Below are 20,399 nucleotides of genomic sequence, written 5' to 3'. Positions count from 1 at the left end.
TTCCTTGCCACCATCGCCAAGTGTTGGCTCATGGTGAGAATTGTTAGGTCTCTGTAAAATTATTATGAAGAGGACTAGATCTGCTCTATATGGAAAGTGTCATGCCATAACTTTTGTTAAGATTTGATGCTATATAAACAAAATTGAATTGAATCATCCAGCCATTAACTAATGCCTGCAATATAACCACATGTTGAACAACGGGACCTTTTTCCCTTATGTATATATTTCTTTACATTACATCTTAATATTTATATGTAACATGCACAGAATGAAAACTTTTCCAAATGTAACTTACACATCAGCCAAAAATAGATGCAGAAAGGTAGTGGAGGTGCTGAATTATATGGCACCATGCATGCTCTGCATCAGAACGTCTTTCTGTGAACCTGAGCTATGATCCCACACATTCCTCTAGCCTTACTGTATTAATGATGCTGCCAGAAAAGTGAATAGTGGCTAAATCTGATGTGCAGGAATGTTTAGCTAGGAGGTTTTGATACTGTGGCTTGAAATATTTAAGTGGAAATAAAAACACTTTGTGCTGAAAAAGTGCACACGTCACCTGTGTGATTACAGTGTTGACTTTGGTGAGATTTAAATCTAAAGATCTCTAGAACAAATACAGGGACTATGTGTGTGTGTGTCTATGTGTTAGTCTCCCCTCTGTCGGCTGCTGCTGAAATGTTTCTGTTTTTGTACTAAGGATGAGAAGTGGGTCACATGCTTGAATTATCCATTTGCAGGGTTGCATGCATCAGTGCCAAAAAAAATTGCATTACGTGGGAGACTTCTGCTAAGGAGACACAGAGACATTTCTGAAGGATGGCAGCTGAGCAAGGACGCACACAGCGGAACGGACGCAGTGACGCTGCGGCCGGAGAACCGAGCTCCTCACCCTGCACCAGCCTGAAGGTACATAAACTTACATGTATAGGGTGAAGGAGCTCCAGATGACACCTATTTCTCTTATGTGCTGTGTGTCTGTGTGTTAGGGAAGTGGTCACATGCTCTCTTAGTATGTATGCTTATGTGCGTGTAGAGACCAGTACTAACTAAATAACTAACAGAAACAGCACATTAATAGAATGCCAGAGGAAATTAATCATGCTTCAACTCTCAACACTGTAGTGGCATTTTATATTAGTTAAAAGTTTAAAGAAAACTTCACAGGGCCACAGTGTCCTGCCTTTTACTCCCTTGGGTGTCTGTGATTAATGAATTGAAACTTTTTATGATGATGAGATCAACATGTGAACTTGTTGTTGGGGTGTTGTTTAGCTCAGTTGGTAGAGCATCTGCCCCATGTACAAAGGCTCAGTCCTTGCCGTAGTGGCTCAGGTTTCGAATCCGACCTTTGCTGCATGTCATTCCCAATCTCTCTCCCGACATTCCTGTCATTATTCAGCTGTCTCTATCAAATAAACCTGAAAAAGGCCAAAAAAATATCTTTAAAAAATGTGGGAACTTGTTTATGAATAGGTGGAAAATGTTCAATGTCATAGGAATTTTTGATTTATGGTTCTAAAAACATTCTGCAATGTCATAGGAATTTTTGATTTATGGTTCTAAAAACATTCTGATAATGTTACCAAATGATAATCAAGTAATATTTTCAGTGAATTTCTTCTTAAAAGGGATAAAATTCTCTAAAAACATTTTTTTTTAAAGTTTTGACACTGATAGAAAATTATGTCCCAGTGTTCGTAATTGATGCTCCCAGAATGTTATTTTCAAGTAGATTGCGTACTTTTAAACATTTAACAGATGTTTTGTGGTTTTTGATTGCATTTTCAGAACATTACGTACCAACATCCTCAAAACATTACATGATGGGCTTATTACATTGGTAAAAATATGGTGTCAATAAAAAATTCAAATTTCAGTCTCCTTCAAAATGATCCGAACCACACTGGTGCCTTGGAAAAGAAGAGGAGGGAAGCAGATCCTACTTCTTTTGACTTTTTTTCCCTCTTCATCTTCATCTTACTTCTTTTTTGAGAAATAGACTAGTACACAAGAACCATCCTCCCCCAAGAACATTAGATTAAAATGATTAGGGCACATGAAGAAACGTTGTGGGAACATTCATTAATAGCTAGGATCCCAAGAAGAAAACCTCCCTGTCAGCTCAAAGTAGAAGAATTGGCTGATAATATCTAGCAGTCTGGTCAGATATTAATTAGGTGTTGGAATGTTTTATATAGAAACTGCAGGCAGAAAGGACCCTATTAAGGTAAAACAGCTCACATAGCTTGTGTTCGTAGCTGTTTATTTAATGTTATTGATTCCTTTACTGTATACACTGCAATCGTCTAACATGAGGTTTTGCTGTATACGTCTGGCAAATATACCAGACACCAAGCCTGTACACCAGGGGTGTCAAACTGGTCCACAAAGGGGCCGCCGTGTGGCTGCAGGATTTAGTTCCAACCAACCAAGAGCACACAGTTTGACCAATCAACTCTCTGAAGACTGAGATCAGTTGATTAAATGAGTCAAGTCTGGTGTGCTGCTGTTTGGTTGGAAGGAAAACCTGCAGCCACACGGCCCCTTTGTGGACCAGTTTGACACCCCTGCTGTACACTGTGGGTGATATACTCCTTTTTCTGACAAAACGAAACTTATCAGATGTATTCTATACTCTGTTGGTTTTTGTCAAAGACCCAATAAAAGGTTCATTCAAATAAGTTCATTTTGACTTGGAAAAGCAGTTGACAACTCTATCTTTCTTTAAGGTAAGCGGTAGTTGCTCTTTCATATGACATTAGAAGGAGTTTGCTCAGTTGCCATGTTCTTAGCATTTCAAGGAATTCTCATCTGTATTGGCTTAACAGTTGACTTTCAAAGTGCATTCTTGACCTTTGAAACTAAGATCACTTGACCAACTAATTTCCATTTAGTAGCTGTATATCTGTATTTCATATGACATGATCTTCATTAGCAGATGGAGTTAATGAAATCTAGTATTCCCTGACAAAGACTGTTGAAAAACTCCAGGAAATATTTTCATTAAATAAAAGTCCACATCTCGATGCAAACGGAGGATGTTGTCTTTGTGGTGAACACAGGGACACTGGAAGTAATTCACAGTTGGGGGGGCTGAGAAACATTCCGATGACGTCATAATGCGAAAGGGCAACATACATAAATCAATAACGTTCTCGATAGGGTGTTACACTTGGTTATTTATATGCCTAGTAATCATGTGATACCGGCTATAATTTACAATGAGATGTCATCACAACCAACCTGTATTAGACCTACAGAGGTTTTAGAAATACATCATAAGGCCAACTTATGGCAACGTAATGCTCAACCTAGGTGCTTCATTGAATCACACATGAAATGCAAGTATTTCTCAGAATATGTCTTTAATTAAGACCTCATATATTTAATTTCATGAGATTAGGCGCGAGACAGCGTTATAAACAAGTAACATAGTGTTACCTTTTTAAACCTTCTCTCGCTCCGAACCGTAGTTGGGAACTGGTTTGATGGTTTGGCTCGTTGCTGGTAACTGGCGTCGGAGAGTCCGGGCAAAAGTGTTAGAGGAAAGGAGGACGAAGAAGTGGCTTTTGTGCAAAACCGCACATTTAATTCCTCTTTTTATCAAAAAGCAGAACACACACCGGGCCAATTCAAAACCTGACTGGACTGCTGCGGGCTAAAACACTCGGCAATTCACATGAGCTAACTCTGCTGTGTACATCTAACACACTGGATGTGTACCCCTGCTCCTGGGTTTACCTGTTTGCACCTGTACGTCACACACACGCGCCGGGTCACCGTCTTAAAGGGACAGGGCTGGCCGGTAACAATAGCCTAGATGAGGCTAACTGATGGGCCAGTTTTGGCCCGCGGGCCGCTAATTGCCGACCCCTGGCCTAGATGAGGCTAACTGATTTTATAGTTTTTTACAAACGTTAAGAAGAAAAAAAAACTCCTTCCTCCGAACTCCAAAACCTTATTTAAAGTCCATCTCTCTCTCTCTCTGAGAGTCTGGTGGTTTTAAACCACCCTGCCTTGAAAGACCTGTTCAAAATGCTAGTGCTAGCCTAGTTGTTGACGTCCAGAGTAGACGCTTTAAACGGTCGTTACGTGTTTGCGGTACTAAATTTTGTGAATCAAATCATGCTTCTGACATTTATAGTCAAATACGTTGTTTGAGTTATGTAAATAAAATGACAATAGTATAATAATAGTGTGATATTTTTTTATTTCAACGGGGGCAGCAGCCCCCCTAGCCCCCCCACTTCCAGCGTCCTTGGGTGAACACCTTAACTAGAGTGTTACTATTTGTCATTTGTGCCTTGGGTGAACACCTTAACTAGAGTGTTACTATTTGTCATTTGTGGCCTCCCTGACTGCTGTTTAGTTAAAGTTAGCTTTTCTAGTACACGACTAAATTACAGTGCCACTTGTCATATAGATAAAGACCCTCAAATCAAGCCCACTTAAGCTAAAGACGTACTTTATCAACTTGTCGACTACATGCTACGGTTCTTGTTGCCATTGCCATGAAAATGCCATAATGGTTTTCAGTATTTTCTTCTGAGGAAAGATCAAGAAAATAAGGCAGAACATGATGTGAATCTCATATTGTTATGAATAGACCTCCTCAGGCTTTTCTTCTTTCTATTTTCTTTATCCAACCTCAAACATTTAAAAAAAAAAAAAGTCTAATTGGCTGAAAGCATGTCTTCTGCCAACAACATGAAAGTTAGTAACGTCTGATGAGATCAGACACCCTTGTTCCTTTTTTTCCACACATGAAAGTGATGTGAGACAATGGTGTTCAAGCAGCTTAACATAATACAGACTGCAGTGGCAGACAGACTTTTATTTATTCTCAGGATTGTTTGGTTCCCTGACCGGCTGGGTGGGACATGGCACAGCCCGTTTTTGACTCTAATCCTGTGCTCAGTGTTATTTTCTGAATTTAGTTAATACCACCAGTAAGACTGAAAATCTGGTACTACAATGTTTCAGTGTTTTGTTGCTCATTTCTCACTCATCTCTAGCTTTATTTCATAACTCGCTTCATAATGTTCATGTTATGTTTTGTGTGATAATTTCTTTCTACTTTTCGACTCTCACTCTCACCAATAATAGTGAATAGTGTGTGTGCTTGTGTGCTTGTGTGCTTGTGTGTCTGTATGTGGCAGACTCCTGAGTTAGTCTAAGCTTATTAGGAGGGTGACATCAATGAGCTAAGAGCAAAAGCAGATCGTAGGTCAGAAGGAGGCTTTGTTAAGATTTTCATGCAGTCTGTGTGAATCTCTTTTTAGTGATCTTTAATCACAACGAGGCCACTGCATGGCACTTGCTGAAACTAATTAAAAGGAGAATGAAAATGTCACAATGCATACCACTGTTGCAAATTAACATGTTATTCATATTACTTTCTTGATGATTTCGTTAATAAGGAATGTTGCTAGACTACAACCAGCAGCCAGTTATCTTAGCTTAGCATAAAGACTGGAAACAAAGGGATAACAAGATTAGATTAGAGCTTCAGAGGTGCCGATGATGGATTTTTTTAAAACATTAAACACAATCATCAATCTTATCCAATCTTACTCTTTATCTCTTGGCTGTAGATTAATATTTAGACAGACATGAGAGTGACATCAATCAATATCTTGTTTGTTTAAGTATATAACTGAAGTTGAAACATACATTTCCTTGATAGGTAGACTGACTAGTTTTATTTAATTCTATAAAATGTTCTAATAGTTAAGTTCAGCGGTACATATATGGTTTTGTTGAATGCAACACATTTTTTTTGAGCAATTACCAACTGCATTTAACTTGAATTATTTTTCCTAAATAGTCATCATGGTTGAGGTTTTACAGTTACTTCAATCTAATTTTTTTTTCTTTTTTTCACTGGAAACTGTCGGTCAATTGAGAGCAAAATGTGGCGGCAAATGATTGATAAAAATTTATGAATGTGAGGGGAATGTTTGTGTGAGGAGCTGATACGCTTCAATCAGCCATCTCAGTTATTTTTCGGTTCTCATATTCTTTTAAAGCAGTGTGGTCTTTGCCATAGCACGTTAAAAACATCTTTAAGCATCTAAAAGAAAGTGTTTGCATGCTTGCTTACAAGTCATCCCCCTGGGAAATGCACATGTGATGAGCTACTTTTGTTTATGCCCTGCAGCCAGTGCTGGTGGTCAGCATGATCTCAACAGAGGACTGTTTGAATTAATGGGCCCTCATCTATCATATCATTTAAATGGAGACAGAAGGAGTGATACATGGATAAGACAAGTTGTTACTCTTGCAGTAAGACGTCTACTTAGAGCTACTTACAGCTGCCCCAGTTCAGCTATCACTACATAGTCAGGTTATACTATATCTGATTATTTGTACTCTATGAGTGTTTTGCTGGAACATACTAACTTCCAGCCATTGTTCTGGACACGGTATTTTAAATTTCTTGTGTAATGTGACTCTCATGTGTGCTGCTTTACTCACGTCATGAACAAGAACTATGACCAAGGCCACAAACCATTATGTACAGGCACTTAGGGAAAAAGAGATTACAGACACTTAGTGTATGGGCAACACAAAGGTTTTATTCTAGTTTTATAGCAAGCAGCTCTGTGAAGTGGAAAAAAAGAGGCAATGAGGAGGACTGAGAGAAACATGAATGCATCAGGAAAAGACAAAGTGTTGTGTCTCTGTCTCTGATGTCTCTGTTTTACACGAGCAGCCTTTGAAACATTTTTTCAAGTAAATATTGAAAAAATGATTTTACTTTTATAAAGTCATATTTTGTAGGCTGGATCTGTAATATGTGGATGCATGCTCATGATTATATAGTATAATTGCTTCTGTTTGTCTTATCAATGTCTAGCTACAGTTTGGGTAAAATAAACATAAACTGATTAACATAATTGAATAATTCTCTTGGCGTGATGCCAGGATTGTCATGATGGCTTCTGTGTGCATGTGTAAGAGTGAGAGCACAAAAACATAAAAGCATAAAAAACTTTATGCCTGACATTATAATCTAATTGATAATAAATACCTAATTCAAAAATAATAAATGCATTAATATAATGATGATGATATCATTATGTACATCCCATACAAATGCAACATATAGTCACAAAACACAGATTATATCAAAGGAAAACTGGCAACAAACAGATTTACTTCTTTATTTAACCCTGAGGGCTCCACTGTATTTAATTCTTGAATCTTTAATGCTTCATATCTTCACAAGATCACCGCCTCGAGGAAAGATTATAACTTTCTCAATTCCACAATATGGAAGCAGAGGTTGACTGTGGTTGACCATGGCATCGTGCCCAGCAATCGCACAGTCCATATTATTCTTGCATCTTGTTTGCTATCTAGGAGTGGTTGGCTTCTGGGTTTGTTTATGATATAGTGTTGACCAGAGACTTATTGACATGTTTGGAAATGTACTTGTTCTGTAGTGACAAGATGCCATGTGTTTCTTCATTAGAGAGTTGTTTGCATGGACTGGATTATTGTTGGGCTTGTTGAATTTATTTGGCATTTTGGACCCAGGCCATCCATGAATCTGTTCATTAGATTTCCTTTGGTTATAATGCTGAGAATTGTTGATCTGGACTCAGTCACAGTGAGAGGTGGCTCATCGCTCTTCAATTTCACTGCAGCGTGAATGAAAGCAATGATCCGTGGGGATTCCTGCTCACTCTCAGCTATTTTTCCTCATGCATTGTTCTGACTTCTGTCGAGCCCTCTCTCTATCATGTAATTCATCTAATTGTGAAATGTAAGTTAGTTATTCTCACTGTGGTGTGGTCACGCTATCTGACCTACACTTTGTGTTCATCTCTACCCCTTTGCTGCCACTGTACTCGCCTTCCTGTGATTATTAATGTGATTCTGGCACTTGTTAATTAGTGAACGTTGGACCAGTGAAAGTAGGTTAATGAGGGGAGTTTGTGCATCATAGCAGCCACAGTGATATTGCACAAGTGCTTCTTTTTTGGTGTGCATTCTCAATGGACAAAACACAAGTGTGAACAATCCATGATTACTCCCCATGATAATTGGGTTAAAGCAATTTGTTTACCTGCATGTATTTTCATGCTCCTGTGAATATTAATGTAAAATCTCTTTCTTTGTTTCTCCTTTTCTCATCTCCCTCTCTCCTCCCAGATGTTTCTGGTGGCTTTGTCCTTTGCCTATTTTGCAAAGGCTCTGTCGGGGAGCTACATGAAGAGCACAATAACTCAGCTGGAGAGGCGCTTTGACATCCCTAGTTACCTAATAGGTGTCATTGACGGGAGCTTCGAGATAGGTGAGTAGGCCTGCCAGTCACTGCTGTTATTTTGTTATTCTGTTTGCAGCTTCTGTGTCATGGGCTCCCCTCCCTTCTCTTTTTCTGTCTTTGGGACGGAAATATGAATGGGTCACAGAGGTATTCAAGCACAGATAAAGGATTCATCAGGCTTCCAAGAAGAGGACAGAAGGGTGTGTGTGTGTGTGTGGTGAGTCATAATGTCGAGCAGGGACAAAACTGGCTCAGAGATTTTTTTATGCTGTGGACAGCCAAACTCTAGAAACCGTGCAATTGTCTTAGTACAAGTGGAAGAGTTGCTCTCTCTCTCAGATGGTCATGAAATATCAATATCCTTCTCTGGAACTGTATGTCTAACAAACTTTTTACACACTGGGAGGGTAAATGATTAAAGAACAAAACACAACAAAAAATAATAATTTAAAACCCATTTTCTTTTGAGTCTGACTGATATTTTGTCATGGCCAATAATATCAGCCAACTTTGACTTATCAAACATACTAGATTTGTATCCATAAGCAACAGTTAAATAAGAATATCAGAAATCTCCAGTCATTGGTAAAAAGAAAAGTGGAAGCTAAGCATCAAAGTCTGTGCTGATTTAAACAGGAACAGGTTCATTTAGTGCATAATAATGTCTATAATACTCAAGTGACAAATCACAGTTCAGTCTAACAACTGAGTAGACTGCAGAGTTCAGTAATAATCTCAGATCACTCACGCTTTCCTGGACCAGAAAACAAATTCAAGGTTATTTGTGGGAAAAAACTATGTGACAATGTGGAGACAGTGACTAAATGAAAGTCATTCATGTACAGTATATTATTTAATTATATTATAGAAATATTTCTATTGTTCTATTTCTATATTTTTATATATCTATATAATATAACAGTTAATATAATATAGTATAACAGTTGTTGAACGTAATCATCATAGAAATATTCAGTGATTGTTGTTTTGATTTTAAAATCATAATGAATTGTTTCCCTTACTTGGTTTTCTTGGGGTCTCTGGCTCATTTCAGGTTTTCAGATACCACCTGTCCTGTAGGTCGTGCTGATACCTGATTCATACTATTGTTAGATTGACATCACATTGACCAAACGAAAGATTTCCCTTGTGATGTAGAGCTACTTTTTAGGTCGGACTACAAGTACTACAAATACTGTACATAACCTGTGGTTCCTCTTAACATGAAATAATTCCTGATGACATTCAGCAAAATGTGTTCCCAGATGGTCCACTGACCAGTTTCTAGGCCAGTTATGTAAGGCTAGTCCATTCAAGTGAAGTGTCTCTTGGAGGATATAAATCATACATAGCTCAAAGAGCAAGATGAGACTCAAAGAGACATGATTCATACAAGATAAAACTCGTCTTACACTTCTGTTCTTTTTGCTGTCAGGAAGGTAGTTTGGGCCAGTGGTGACACGATATTTGTGAAAAATGATTAAAACTATTTTTACCAACATCATGGTGGAGTGTGCAACCTGCTGTTACTCTGACGGAGGTGGGGTGTATCTGCTGGAAAGAAAAGGTGATCATGACACCTCCAGGGCCGTCAGAGCTGAATACCCTGAATCTCTCTCTCTCTCTCCCTCCATCTCTCCATCGTCTCCTGTAAAACCTGCATCTCTCATGTGGCCTAGGCAACAAGCTTTTTCTATAGGACCGTTGCCAGGGCAACATAGAGGCAGAGTAGGGCAGCGTGAAGAGGAAAGAAAAAGGAAAGTGCAAGAAACAAGAGAGGGTAGAGCAGATAGAAGACAAAGGGAGAGAGGAGAAGGGAGGAGGTGAGAAAAAAAAAAAGAATACCGTAATAAATAAAAAAGAGCAAGGGAGGTGGAGAGAAATGATGGATGCTGAGTTAAGCCAGTTGAGCTCAGCTGATGTGTACACTAACGTACATATGGTGCATGAATCATTCTTAGCGTTTACTTTATACATTCTGTATATAAAAAAGTAAACACATTGAACAAAAAGAACACATTGAAGCCAGTTTGAAAGAAAAGAAAGATCTCCAAGAATTTCTTATAACTCCACATAAAGGTTACAAACACACATTTACGCAATTACTCTGCATCCTCTCTCTCTCACACACACATGCACACACACACACAAACACACACACAGCAACAGTTGAAGGATTGCTTGAGGGTTTGACGTCATCCCATCAAATGAACCTTTACAATAGAAAAAGGTCAGGCAACATGGCATGAGCTTATCTTTCTAGGCCGGTTTACCATCTCGTTTACAAAGGAGTTTCCATGTCACTGATCATGATCGGAAATGGACTAAGAGGTGACAATAGACAAAATAGCCACGTTCCCACCCGGTATTGTTTAATTTTGTAGGCCATCTAACACGTTTGCTACTACATTCAGCACATAATAAAAATCTCTCAGAGCCTGAAGATAATGCGTCACGTGTGAGAACACCACCTCATCTGCCTTTCAAAATACGGATGTGCACACAGAGGTCTGGCTTTCGGTTTTCATCTGATACTTTTCACATGAAGTCATCCTACATGGGCACATGAAAACGTTTGAGTACACTATTATATGTATCTACAATATGTAATGGAAGTAACACAGGCTACTAAGAGAAAATAACAATTTTGGATGATTGTTTTCCATATTTCTTTATATTTGTATTTTTTGTTCACAGGACATAATAATGAAATTAAAGTCTGCTGATGTAAAATGTATGTAAGCACACAGTGCCACAAAAATACCTGTATAAAATTAATATATGAAACAATATGTTCCTTTTAAAACTGACTGCTTGCTCCAACTTCTGCCCTTTCACTATCCTGCCAGTAAAGTCACAACTCTAAATCTCTGATATTTCTGGCTACCTTTGTCCTCCCAGGTAACCTGCTGGTGATAGCTTTCGTCAGCTACTTTGGGGCCAAGCTCCATCGGCCAAAGATCATTGCAGTGGGTTGTGTACTGATGTCCATTGGCACCTTCATCATCGCTCTGCCTCACTTCATCATCGGACGGTGAGTAAAAAGAGCCTGTGGGCCCTGTGTCTGCAACTATAGAGTTCAATGTATTTCTAAAAAAAGCATTTGAATGGAGCATAATTGGATACAAGTAGTGCTTGAGTTTCAATAACATCAACAACAGCATCACAAGAGTTACACAGAGGAGTTATCTGTGATATATTTTTGTGTCCACTGGTTAAACCAAAGAAACAGACTTGGAAAAATAAATATGTGTAGTGAAGTTGCTGTTTCTATGAGCATATTATTTCTTTGTAAGCTGTTCATGACCACCCAATACATGAAGTATAATGTACAACAATAAATATTGTATGAATACAACTTGGCTGATATTAGATGCTGTCATTATTTTTTCATGATACACAGTATCATATATATTTCATCCATCTGGTATAGCACTGTTGGGTCAGCCCATACCAATGTGCTATTCCAGTGGGTCTTGACTGTAGACACCTCAGGTTGTGTTCACTTTTTCCAACAGGAACTTCCTTTCTGACTCCTATAACCAAGTAAAATATATATTTTCTATCTCCATTTCTACATTTGTGTCACGTCTACAGCTATCAATTTGAAACATCTGTGCGGTGGGTAGTGAACTCAACACTGAACCCCTCTCCTTGTCCAGTGGGCTCACAAGCAGATCTCACCCAAGGTGGTAAGCTGCCTGATGTGCCACCCACAGGTGAGCATTAACACACAAACACAAACACATACATGCACACTACTGTAAACTAGTAAAGACTACACTCACCTTTTCCTCCAGGTTGTGAAGGCGAGTCCAACCTGTCGATGTGGATCTATGTTCTCCTGGGGAATGTCTTGCGGGGCATTGGAGAGACGCCTGTTCAGCCGCTTGGGATCTCATATATTGATGATTTTGCTACTGAGGAGAATGCTGCGCTATATGTTGGTAAGAAAAACATCAACCTACGGATGAGATCCTTAAAAATAAAGACACATACTGTGGATGATATCCATGCACATAATCTGCAGAATGTAATTTCTAAAATATGCAACTAGGCTCCTGCAAAAGTGTCTGTAAAATGATCATGATAAATCTGCTGTGTATTTACATTTAAAATAGATATTTCACACTTGTGTTGTAGGTAAAGCATATTTACTATGTATGTTGCATGTTTTTAAAGTTTATTTCTACACAGGGCAGCATCTATAAGACATAAAGGCTGCTTATGTTAGCTTTTAGTTGGAGTATTCAAGTAAGGTTTTAACATTTACAATGACAGCAACAACTACTGTATAGTCTGAAGCCTTGAACCACTCTATGATACAGTATAATAATGATTAATGCATATAATAATGCACCCAGCAAAGGTGCCCTTTGGTAGTGAAGATCTGATTCTGAAATGCACTCTGCAATCAAAGCAGTTAAAGAAAAAAGTAAAAGGAAATACACATGGGGCGTGCTTATTGCATGAAACTATAATTGGCTGCATGCTCCCCTTGAAGCAGCAAACGCAGCCTTCCGGAAAGCACATTACAGTATTTCACAATAATACCATGCTTGCCTAAACAGAAGTAAGAATGAAGTAAATCCCTTTGGTGCCCTACAATAGCAGATTACTTACTTAATTACTGAAAATGCTTATGCATGCTTATTTAGCAAGTTGTTCCCAGTATAGTACTCTGTACTATTTACAGTATCTCAGTTGTTGAAACAATGTATTGCATGTCTCTTTGGGTGTGTTTATCATATCTAGGCTGTGTGCAGACCATTTCTGTGGTTGGGCCTGTGTTCGGCTACCTATTGGGCTCCCTTTGTGCCAAAATCTATGTGGACATTGGATTTATAAAAATGGGTGAGAACACAACTACATTCCCAAGACCAGATTGTAATGCAAAGTTGCAGACTGCCACATGATGTTATTAATTCCTCAACCTCTACTCACGAAGGGCTTGTGTAAATGGATTTGGCGAACATTTGTTCTTCTTGCACCAACATATGGAAACCAACCTCTCTTAGAGAGCTTGGAAACTCTTGTTGCATAAAGCAGTGGTTTGTTTTGTTTTGTTTGTGCTATATTTACCTATGAAGGGCACTGTAATGTTAGTGGGAAACCCAAAGGTGCGTGCTTATTTCAGTCAAATAATGTCATAGTGAATGATTCAGCTACACAAGAGCCATTGGTAATGTTATTAGTAAAACCTGTACTTTTCCTGCCATTACAGATCAAATGTCTTTCCCTCTTCATTCATAAAACTGAGGCATGATATTATCAGATGTGAGCGCAGGTGGATCTTATGCATTATATGCACATTTCACAGACTGAGAACAGGTGTACAGGATTAGCATCAATTAGCTAATGAAGAAGGCATGGCGAGGGAAAGGAAGGACAAAGCCCTGCAATAGGCTACAATCAAATAGAGTGCAGCGAAGGAAGGACCAAGACAAAAAATGGAAAAGTGGCAGAAAAGAGAAAAAAAAGGGTTATAGTTATAATAAGAGAAACAGAGGCGTGCTGGGTTTACTTGGAAACTTAATTGTATTTGTTTTCCTCAAAATATGTATTATATTTACAAAAAAGTAAAGTTGCACTTATCTTTTGTCTTGTTTAGATAATCATATTCAAAACTAGTAAGCTAACGAAGCTATATTTAAAGAAGTTACGACAAATAAGAAGTCAGATCAGAAGACCAGTTAGAAGACCAGTTAATAAAAAACATTCCCTGAAAGATAAAAATTGGTAACTCAGGTCATAATCTCTGGAATAACGGACTGCTCAAATGAAACAGTTAAGTACCTACTACAACCCTCTATGACATGTCAAGTCCATTTCAGAAATTATTGTGATAAAAAGGCTGACTCCATGCCATTAGGGCTGCTCTGATGATCTCTGTTGTGCCGTAATGGCAAATGTACTCTCAGTAATTCATCCTTGCAACCTTTTATTTGATTTGCCGGTCTAGTAAAGAGAGGCTTTAGAAAACCTGTTGAACTATGTCAAAGTCATTATACAATTGTGCCACAGGACCTGTGTGTGTGTGTGTGTTAACCATATTTGAATCAACCTGAGCATCACATGAGCATTGATTTACATCGCATCGTCTGTACCCCCCAACACAGAAACTATCACCATAACCCCAGCAGACTCCCGCTGGGTGGGGGCCTGGTGGTTGGGCTACCTCATAGCTGGGGCCATCACCCTGCTCTCTGCCATCCCATTCTGGTTTCTGCCCCGCTCCCTACCCATGTCTGGGCGCCAGGGCCCAGGAAAGTGCACACCAGAGCAGACAAGTTTCATTAAAGGCTCTCCTCTTCTGAAGCACAAATATCCTGCAGATGACAATACTAGTTTAATAGAGATGGCCAAAGGTAAGGATGGATTTAGAGATTTGCATCATGCCATTTGGAAATAAAATAACCCTAATTTAAATCCATAATTGCACTTCAGCCATAGTATGCACAACTTAGTAGTGATTAGAGATACCGTTACTGTCAGTGGTAACTATTACACTATTTAGATGTTTCAACTCATATCCTTCTACAGACTTTATTCCGACCCTGAGAACTCTGCTGGGACACCCGGTGTATTTGATCTACCTGTGTGTGACAATCATCCAGCTGAACTCCCTCATTGGCATGGTCACCTACAAGCCGAAGTACATTGAGCAGCACTTCAGGCAGTCTGCCTCAAAGGCCAACTTTCTGATGGGTATGGTATATGAGCCATAAATACAGTCACATAAATTATTTGTGTAACAGACCCAGGCAATACTTAAAATTCTAGTGTCACATACAGTCCATACAGAAAGTATTCACAGCGCTTCACCTTTTCCACATTTCGTTATGTTATAGCCTTATTCCAAAATGAATTCATTTTTTTTCTCAAAATTCTACACACAGTACCCCATAATGACAACATGAAGTTTTTTTTAAATGTTTGTTTAGAAATAAAGAATGAAAATATAATAAGTATTCACAGCCTTTGCTCAGTACTTTGTGGCACCTTTGGTAGCAATTACAGCCTCAAGTCTTTTGGAATATGAAGCCATAAGCTTGGCACACCTATCTTTGGCTGGTTTCGCCCATTCCTCTTTACAGAACCTCTCGAGCTCCATCAGGTTGGATGGGAAGCGTCGGTGCACAGCCATTTTCAGGTCCCTGCAGAGATATTCAAAGTCTGGGCTCTGGCTGTGCCACTCTAGGACATTCACAGTTGTTGTCCTGAAGCCACCCTTCGATATCTTGGCTGTGTGCTTAGGGTCGTTGTACTGTTGAAAGATGAACCGTCGCCTCAGACTGAAGTCAAGAGCGCTCTGGAGCAGATTTTCTTCCAGGATGTTTCTGTACATTGCTGCATTTATCTTTCCCTCAATCCTGACTAGTCGCCCAGTTCCTGCCCCTGAAAAAAAATCCCCACAGCATGATGCCGCCACCACCATGCTTTACTGTAGGGATGGTATTGGCCAGGTGATGAGCAGTGCCTGGTTTTCTCCAAACATAACACTTTGCATTCACTCCAAAGAGTTTGATCTTTGTCTCATCAGACCAGAGAATCTTGTTTTACTAAGGAGTGGCTACCGCCTGCAATGGTCGTCCTTCTGGAAAGTTCTCCTCTCTCCGCAGAGGAAACATGGAGCTCTGTCAGAGTGACCATCGGGTTATTGGTCAGGTGACCAAGCCCTTCTCCCCCGATTACTCAGTTTAGCGGGATAGCCAGCTCTAGGAAGGAGTCCTGGTGGTTTCAAACTTCTTCCATTTACGGATGATAGAGGCCACTGTGCTCATTGGGACCTTTAAGCAGCAGAAATTCTTCTGTACCCATGCCCAGATCTGTGCCCAGAGACAGTTCCTTTGACTTCATGCTTGTTTTGTGGTCTGACATGCACTGATAACTGTGGGACCTTATATAGACAGGTGTGTGCCTTTCCATATCATGTCCAATCAACTGAATTTATCACAGGTGGATGTAGAAACATCTCAAGGATGGTTAGTGGAAACAATTTTGAGCTTGATCACAAAGGCTGTGAATACATATGTACGTGTAAGTGATTTCTTCATTTTTTATTTTTAATACATTTTTCCAAAAATCTCAAACAGACCTTTTTTTAAGTTGTCATTATGGGGTATTATGTGTAGAATTTTGCAAAAAAAATATTTAATCCATTTTGGAATAAAGCTGTAACATGTAAAAAGAGAAGTGCTGTGAATGAAGCAGAAAAAGCCCTTTAGAGAGGAGAAATTGTAAGTTGAACTGCGCTGGTTATGTTCTAATTCAGCCTACTAACAGCCACAGCTGCAGAGATGGGAGCTTTGTGAATATGAAAAGTGCTTTTGCACATGAAATGAAATATCTAATGAAGTTGATAACATGAACAAGATGAAAGTATCTATGTACATGTGGTCTCATCAAGGGAGGTGCCTGAACAGACCAGACTGGCTGCATATGAAAGAGAATGCATTATTAGTGACCAGCGCTAATGACATGGATGTAGATAAAAGACCTTGTCTTCACATTGATGTTCAGTGAAGGTATGGGAGAAGAGACTAAAATAATAAAAAGCAGTAGAGCCCCCTTTTGATCAAGGGAACTCAGAATTCTTCCTCTGAAAGTGGCTCAGTAGTTTACTTGCATGCTGCATTAGCAATTGTCAGAAAGCTTTGATACAATATTAAATTGTCTTTGTTCAAACACAGATTTATCATTTGAAGCAGTGTCTAATTTATATTAACGTGTTTTCTTTTTCTCTTAATCTTAAGGTGTGATCAATATCCCTGCAGTGGCATTGGGGATGTTTTCTGGAGGTGTACTGATGAAGAGGCTGAAGCTGAACATCATGGGAGCAGCCAGGTTTGCCTTTGGCACATCGCTGATCGGTTATGTCCTGTCACTGTTCTTCTTTGCAATGAGCTGCGAGAATGCCAAGGTAGCCGGGGTGACACTTTCATACGACAGGTGAGTCCTAAATAATCTTGTGCTGTGTCGGGGGTTACTGTTGTCAAATTGGAACTGGCACATTCACGTACATCTGGTTTGAAGCAACAAGAAAAATGCAACTTTTTATTATTGTTATAGTTACAAAGAGTCAGAGCATGGACCAGTATCTAGGCAGAAGCATGAGAACTGCTAACAGAACAAGCAGGAACATGCAGACGCCTGTTTATCACTGAGGCAACCAGTAGGTAATCACAAACTTAAACCTAGCCAGAAATAACGTAACAGAGCAACAACAGCAAAAAAACATCCCCTGTGTGTGCCCAGAGCACCGCTGAGTCTTAAAGCTGAGCATCAACAGCAGAAACAACTGAAGTTTCACTGCTGACAAAACACATGAAAAGGAGCCAGATGGGTGCAATGTGCTAATTAGCCTACAGTGAATGTGCTGGAGCTGACACACACAATCAAAACCCAGCACTGCATGTGGTAGATGAAATGTTCCATTTCCTAATGCTCATTAACTCTGTATTTACCATCATGCCCTCACCCCACCATGACACCACCCACGTCTAAAGGAAACAATAACATGTAATAATCGCCTACATCAACAAGTTTTATAAGTGACATTTAGAAAGCAGAGAGCAAAGAGCATTAGAGTATGCTAAGCATTTTAAGGTGCAATTATGTAAAGAGTACTATAAGAAATTATATAATGGCCTCTCATTTGTGCTTTCTCATCCTTCCAGTGTGGATATGATATCTTATGATAAACACTCAGTGTTCACAGCCTGCAACTCAGATTGTTTTTGTTCAGCGAGTGAATGGGACCCAGTCTGTGGAGACAACGGCATCACATATGTTTCTCCCTGTCTTGCTGGCTGCAGCAGGTCTACTGGCTCAGGAAAAAACACAGTAAGTTGTCAGTTCTAGTACCAAATGTAAGTACTCAAACTAAACAAAAATGACACATGGAAAAGCAGTGTGCAAGCTGTAGGTCTCAAACTGTTTCACGTCAAGGACCCTCAACAGTAGATTAGTAGCACATTAGACCGTAGATGCAAAGTAATTTTTTATTTTTAGGTTTCAATTAAAGATGAATCTAGGATCACCATGATTTACAAATAATGAAAATAGCCAAACCTTTTTCTTTCCTTGCTGTTCCAACTGTATTTAAACTAAAATGATGACAACCCTGACGTCATAGTAACAGCTCCAATCAGAGACTTTTATTGTGTCGGATTTGACCCTCTGCTCAAATTTGCTGCTGTACTGCTGAGTCTTTTGAGACCTGTGTATGAGTATAATGTATCCCTGTGTTTATATGTGTCTACGCCCTGCTATACATGTTCCCGTGTCTCCCCAGGTCTTCTCAAACTGTAGCTGTGTCGGTGTGACTGGTAACTTTACGGCCAGTACAGGTCAGTGCCTTCACACGGACGACTGTGACAGGATGTTCCCGTACTTCCTGGCTCTTTCTGTCATCACTTCCTTTATCATCTCTCTTGGTGGGACACCAGGCTACATGATTCTCATCAGGTCAGATATTAAATTAAAAAAGCCTAATGAAAAAAAGGAACTTTAACTAAATGACCGTTGCTCATACTGCTAAAAAAAGGTCAGCTTAATGTCGTCACCATTATCTCACTTTTTGTCTGTACTGCATCTGTTTTTCTCGCTCATCATATAAAATAATTATGAAACTTATGGACATAGATGATTTGTGTTAGTTGGTGCTACTTTCAGAAGCTCTTTTACAGCCTACAAATGTTGCTAGCATGAATTCAAGTTAATATAACACAGATTTCCAGCAGTGTTTGCAGTTATTATGAAATTCTTTAGTGACATGATCAGATTCAGTGATAGAAACAACTGGAACTGCTGGGGTCCATATATATATAATTTGCTACTTTGATTCAGTCACTTTGAAACATCTCTACTTCTCAGGATAGCATTTATTGACTTCTAATACATTTTTGCAGACATTACGTCTGCCTGAACCGCTTATTTCCAGGAACAATGGGAAGCTTGGAAGTTTTTATTTCACTTCCTTAGGGATCAAAGCACTCTGACTTATTGTTTTTGTCTATGGCTTCATCTTTTTGCATGTCTTTGTGTCTGCGTGTCAAACTGTTTAAAAATAGCCTGCTTCTGATCATATGATTTTGTTGAGGTTTAAATCTCTTGATATGATTGTACTGGATAGGAAGACAGAGCCATTTGGGAATCATTTCTTATCTAACACACATACCAACTGCAAAGTGAAAACTCTTGTTGACTTGCTGATCTTATTTTCAATTTTTCCAAACAAAGTGCATCCTGTTGAGATCAACAAACAACTAGAATTCAGTGCAGCTTGTCTAAGCTGCCGCAGAACGCTTCTTTATGTTCACTTCACAGAATCAGTGACGTCGTGTGTTGTGCACGGATGACAATACAGTGAACTCATCCTTTATTAATTAACTATCACAACGGGCTCTTCTGATACAGAAGAAATGGGTCGTGACAATCAGTGCTGTGTCTCTCCCACTCATATTTCTCAAGGGGATTGTAAAGAACATTGGTTGATCTCCTGTAATTTCATTGGTAAAGGCTCAAATGAAAGGACTGGAATGCAGCCTTTTGCACAGTATGTGTGATTCACTGTATGTAGGTATTCAATGGATAATCAACAAACGTAATGGAAGAACCTTTTGGCTTACTGACCACAGACTGGTTGTTCTGTGTCTCTAATTAAATGATATTATTTTGTTATGCATCAATGACATTCATTTCTTAAAAGGAACCCTCTCGAACAGAACTGTCAGTAAATAGAAATCTATTAATCCAGGTAACTCGCAGTTTGGAGCAGCTCTTTCTGGCTTATTCGCTCATTTAGCTGCAGATACATGTCGTGACACCTTGAATTTAAGGTTTCATGACAGATGAACAGTTAGTGGACTAGAGTCTGTAAGTGGGGTGTACAGAGGGTCTGTAATATATGAATACTGCTGTTTTGTTTTTGACAGGCAGGTGGATAACAAGCTGTTTAAAAACATAAAATAAAAACACTTGAGGATTTTGCCATAGGTACAAACATACAATATATACATGTGGCCTAACCCAAAATCTGGAATTGTGCATTCGATATATTCTTCTGCACCACGTCGCCCTCTGCTGGCGGTCACTCCACTTAACACACAGA

General features: G+C 39.2%; 1 protein-coding gene across 1 annotated transcript in view; it reads left to right on the top strand.

Annotated features, from left to right (window-relative positions):
- Nucleotides 1–20,399, top strand: part of LOC104922859 (solute carrier organic anion transporter family member 1C1) — a 31,218-nt gene that overhangs the window by 3,653 nt on the left and 7,166 nt on the right. The window contains exons 2-12 of the mRNA XM_010735806.3: nt 747–915; nt 8,170–8,311; nt 11,186–11,318; nt 11,882–12,003; nt 12,085–12,231; nt 13,040–13,138; nt 14,404–14,652; nt 14,828–14,992; nt 17,041–17,236; nt 17,965–18,130; nt 18,582–18,754. Of these exons, the coding sequence (XP_010734108.2) occupies nt 826–915; nt 8,170–8,311; nt 11,186–11,318; nt 11,882–12,003; nt 12,085–12,231; nt 13,040–13,138; nt 14,404–14,652; nt 14,828–14,992; nt 17,041–17,236; nt 17,965–18,130; nt 18,582–18,754 (1,682 nt within the window). The 5' untranslated portion in view covers nt 747–825. The remainder of the gene's footprint in view (nt 1–746; nt 916–8,169; nt 8,312–11,185; nt 11,319–11,881; nt 12,004–12,084; nt 12,232–13,039; nt 13,139–14,403; nt 14,653–14,827; nt 14,993–17,040; nt 17,237–17,964; nt 18,131–18,581; nt 18,755–20,399) is intronic.

This window comes from Larimichthys crocea, chromosome VII (assembly GCF_000972845.2).
Source record: "Larimichthys crocea isolate SSNF chromosome VII, L_crocea_2.0, whole genome shotgun sequence".
NCBI lineage: Eukaryota > Metazoa > Chordata > Actinopteri > Sciaenidae > Larimichthys > Larimichthys crocea.
Note: the sequence above shows the minus strand (reverse complement) of the source record. Positions and strands in the feature narration are given on the sequence as shown.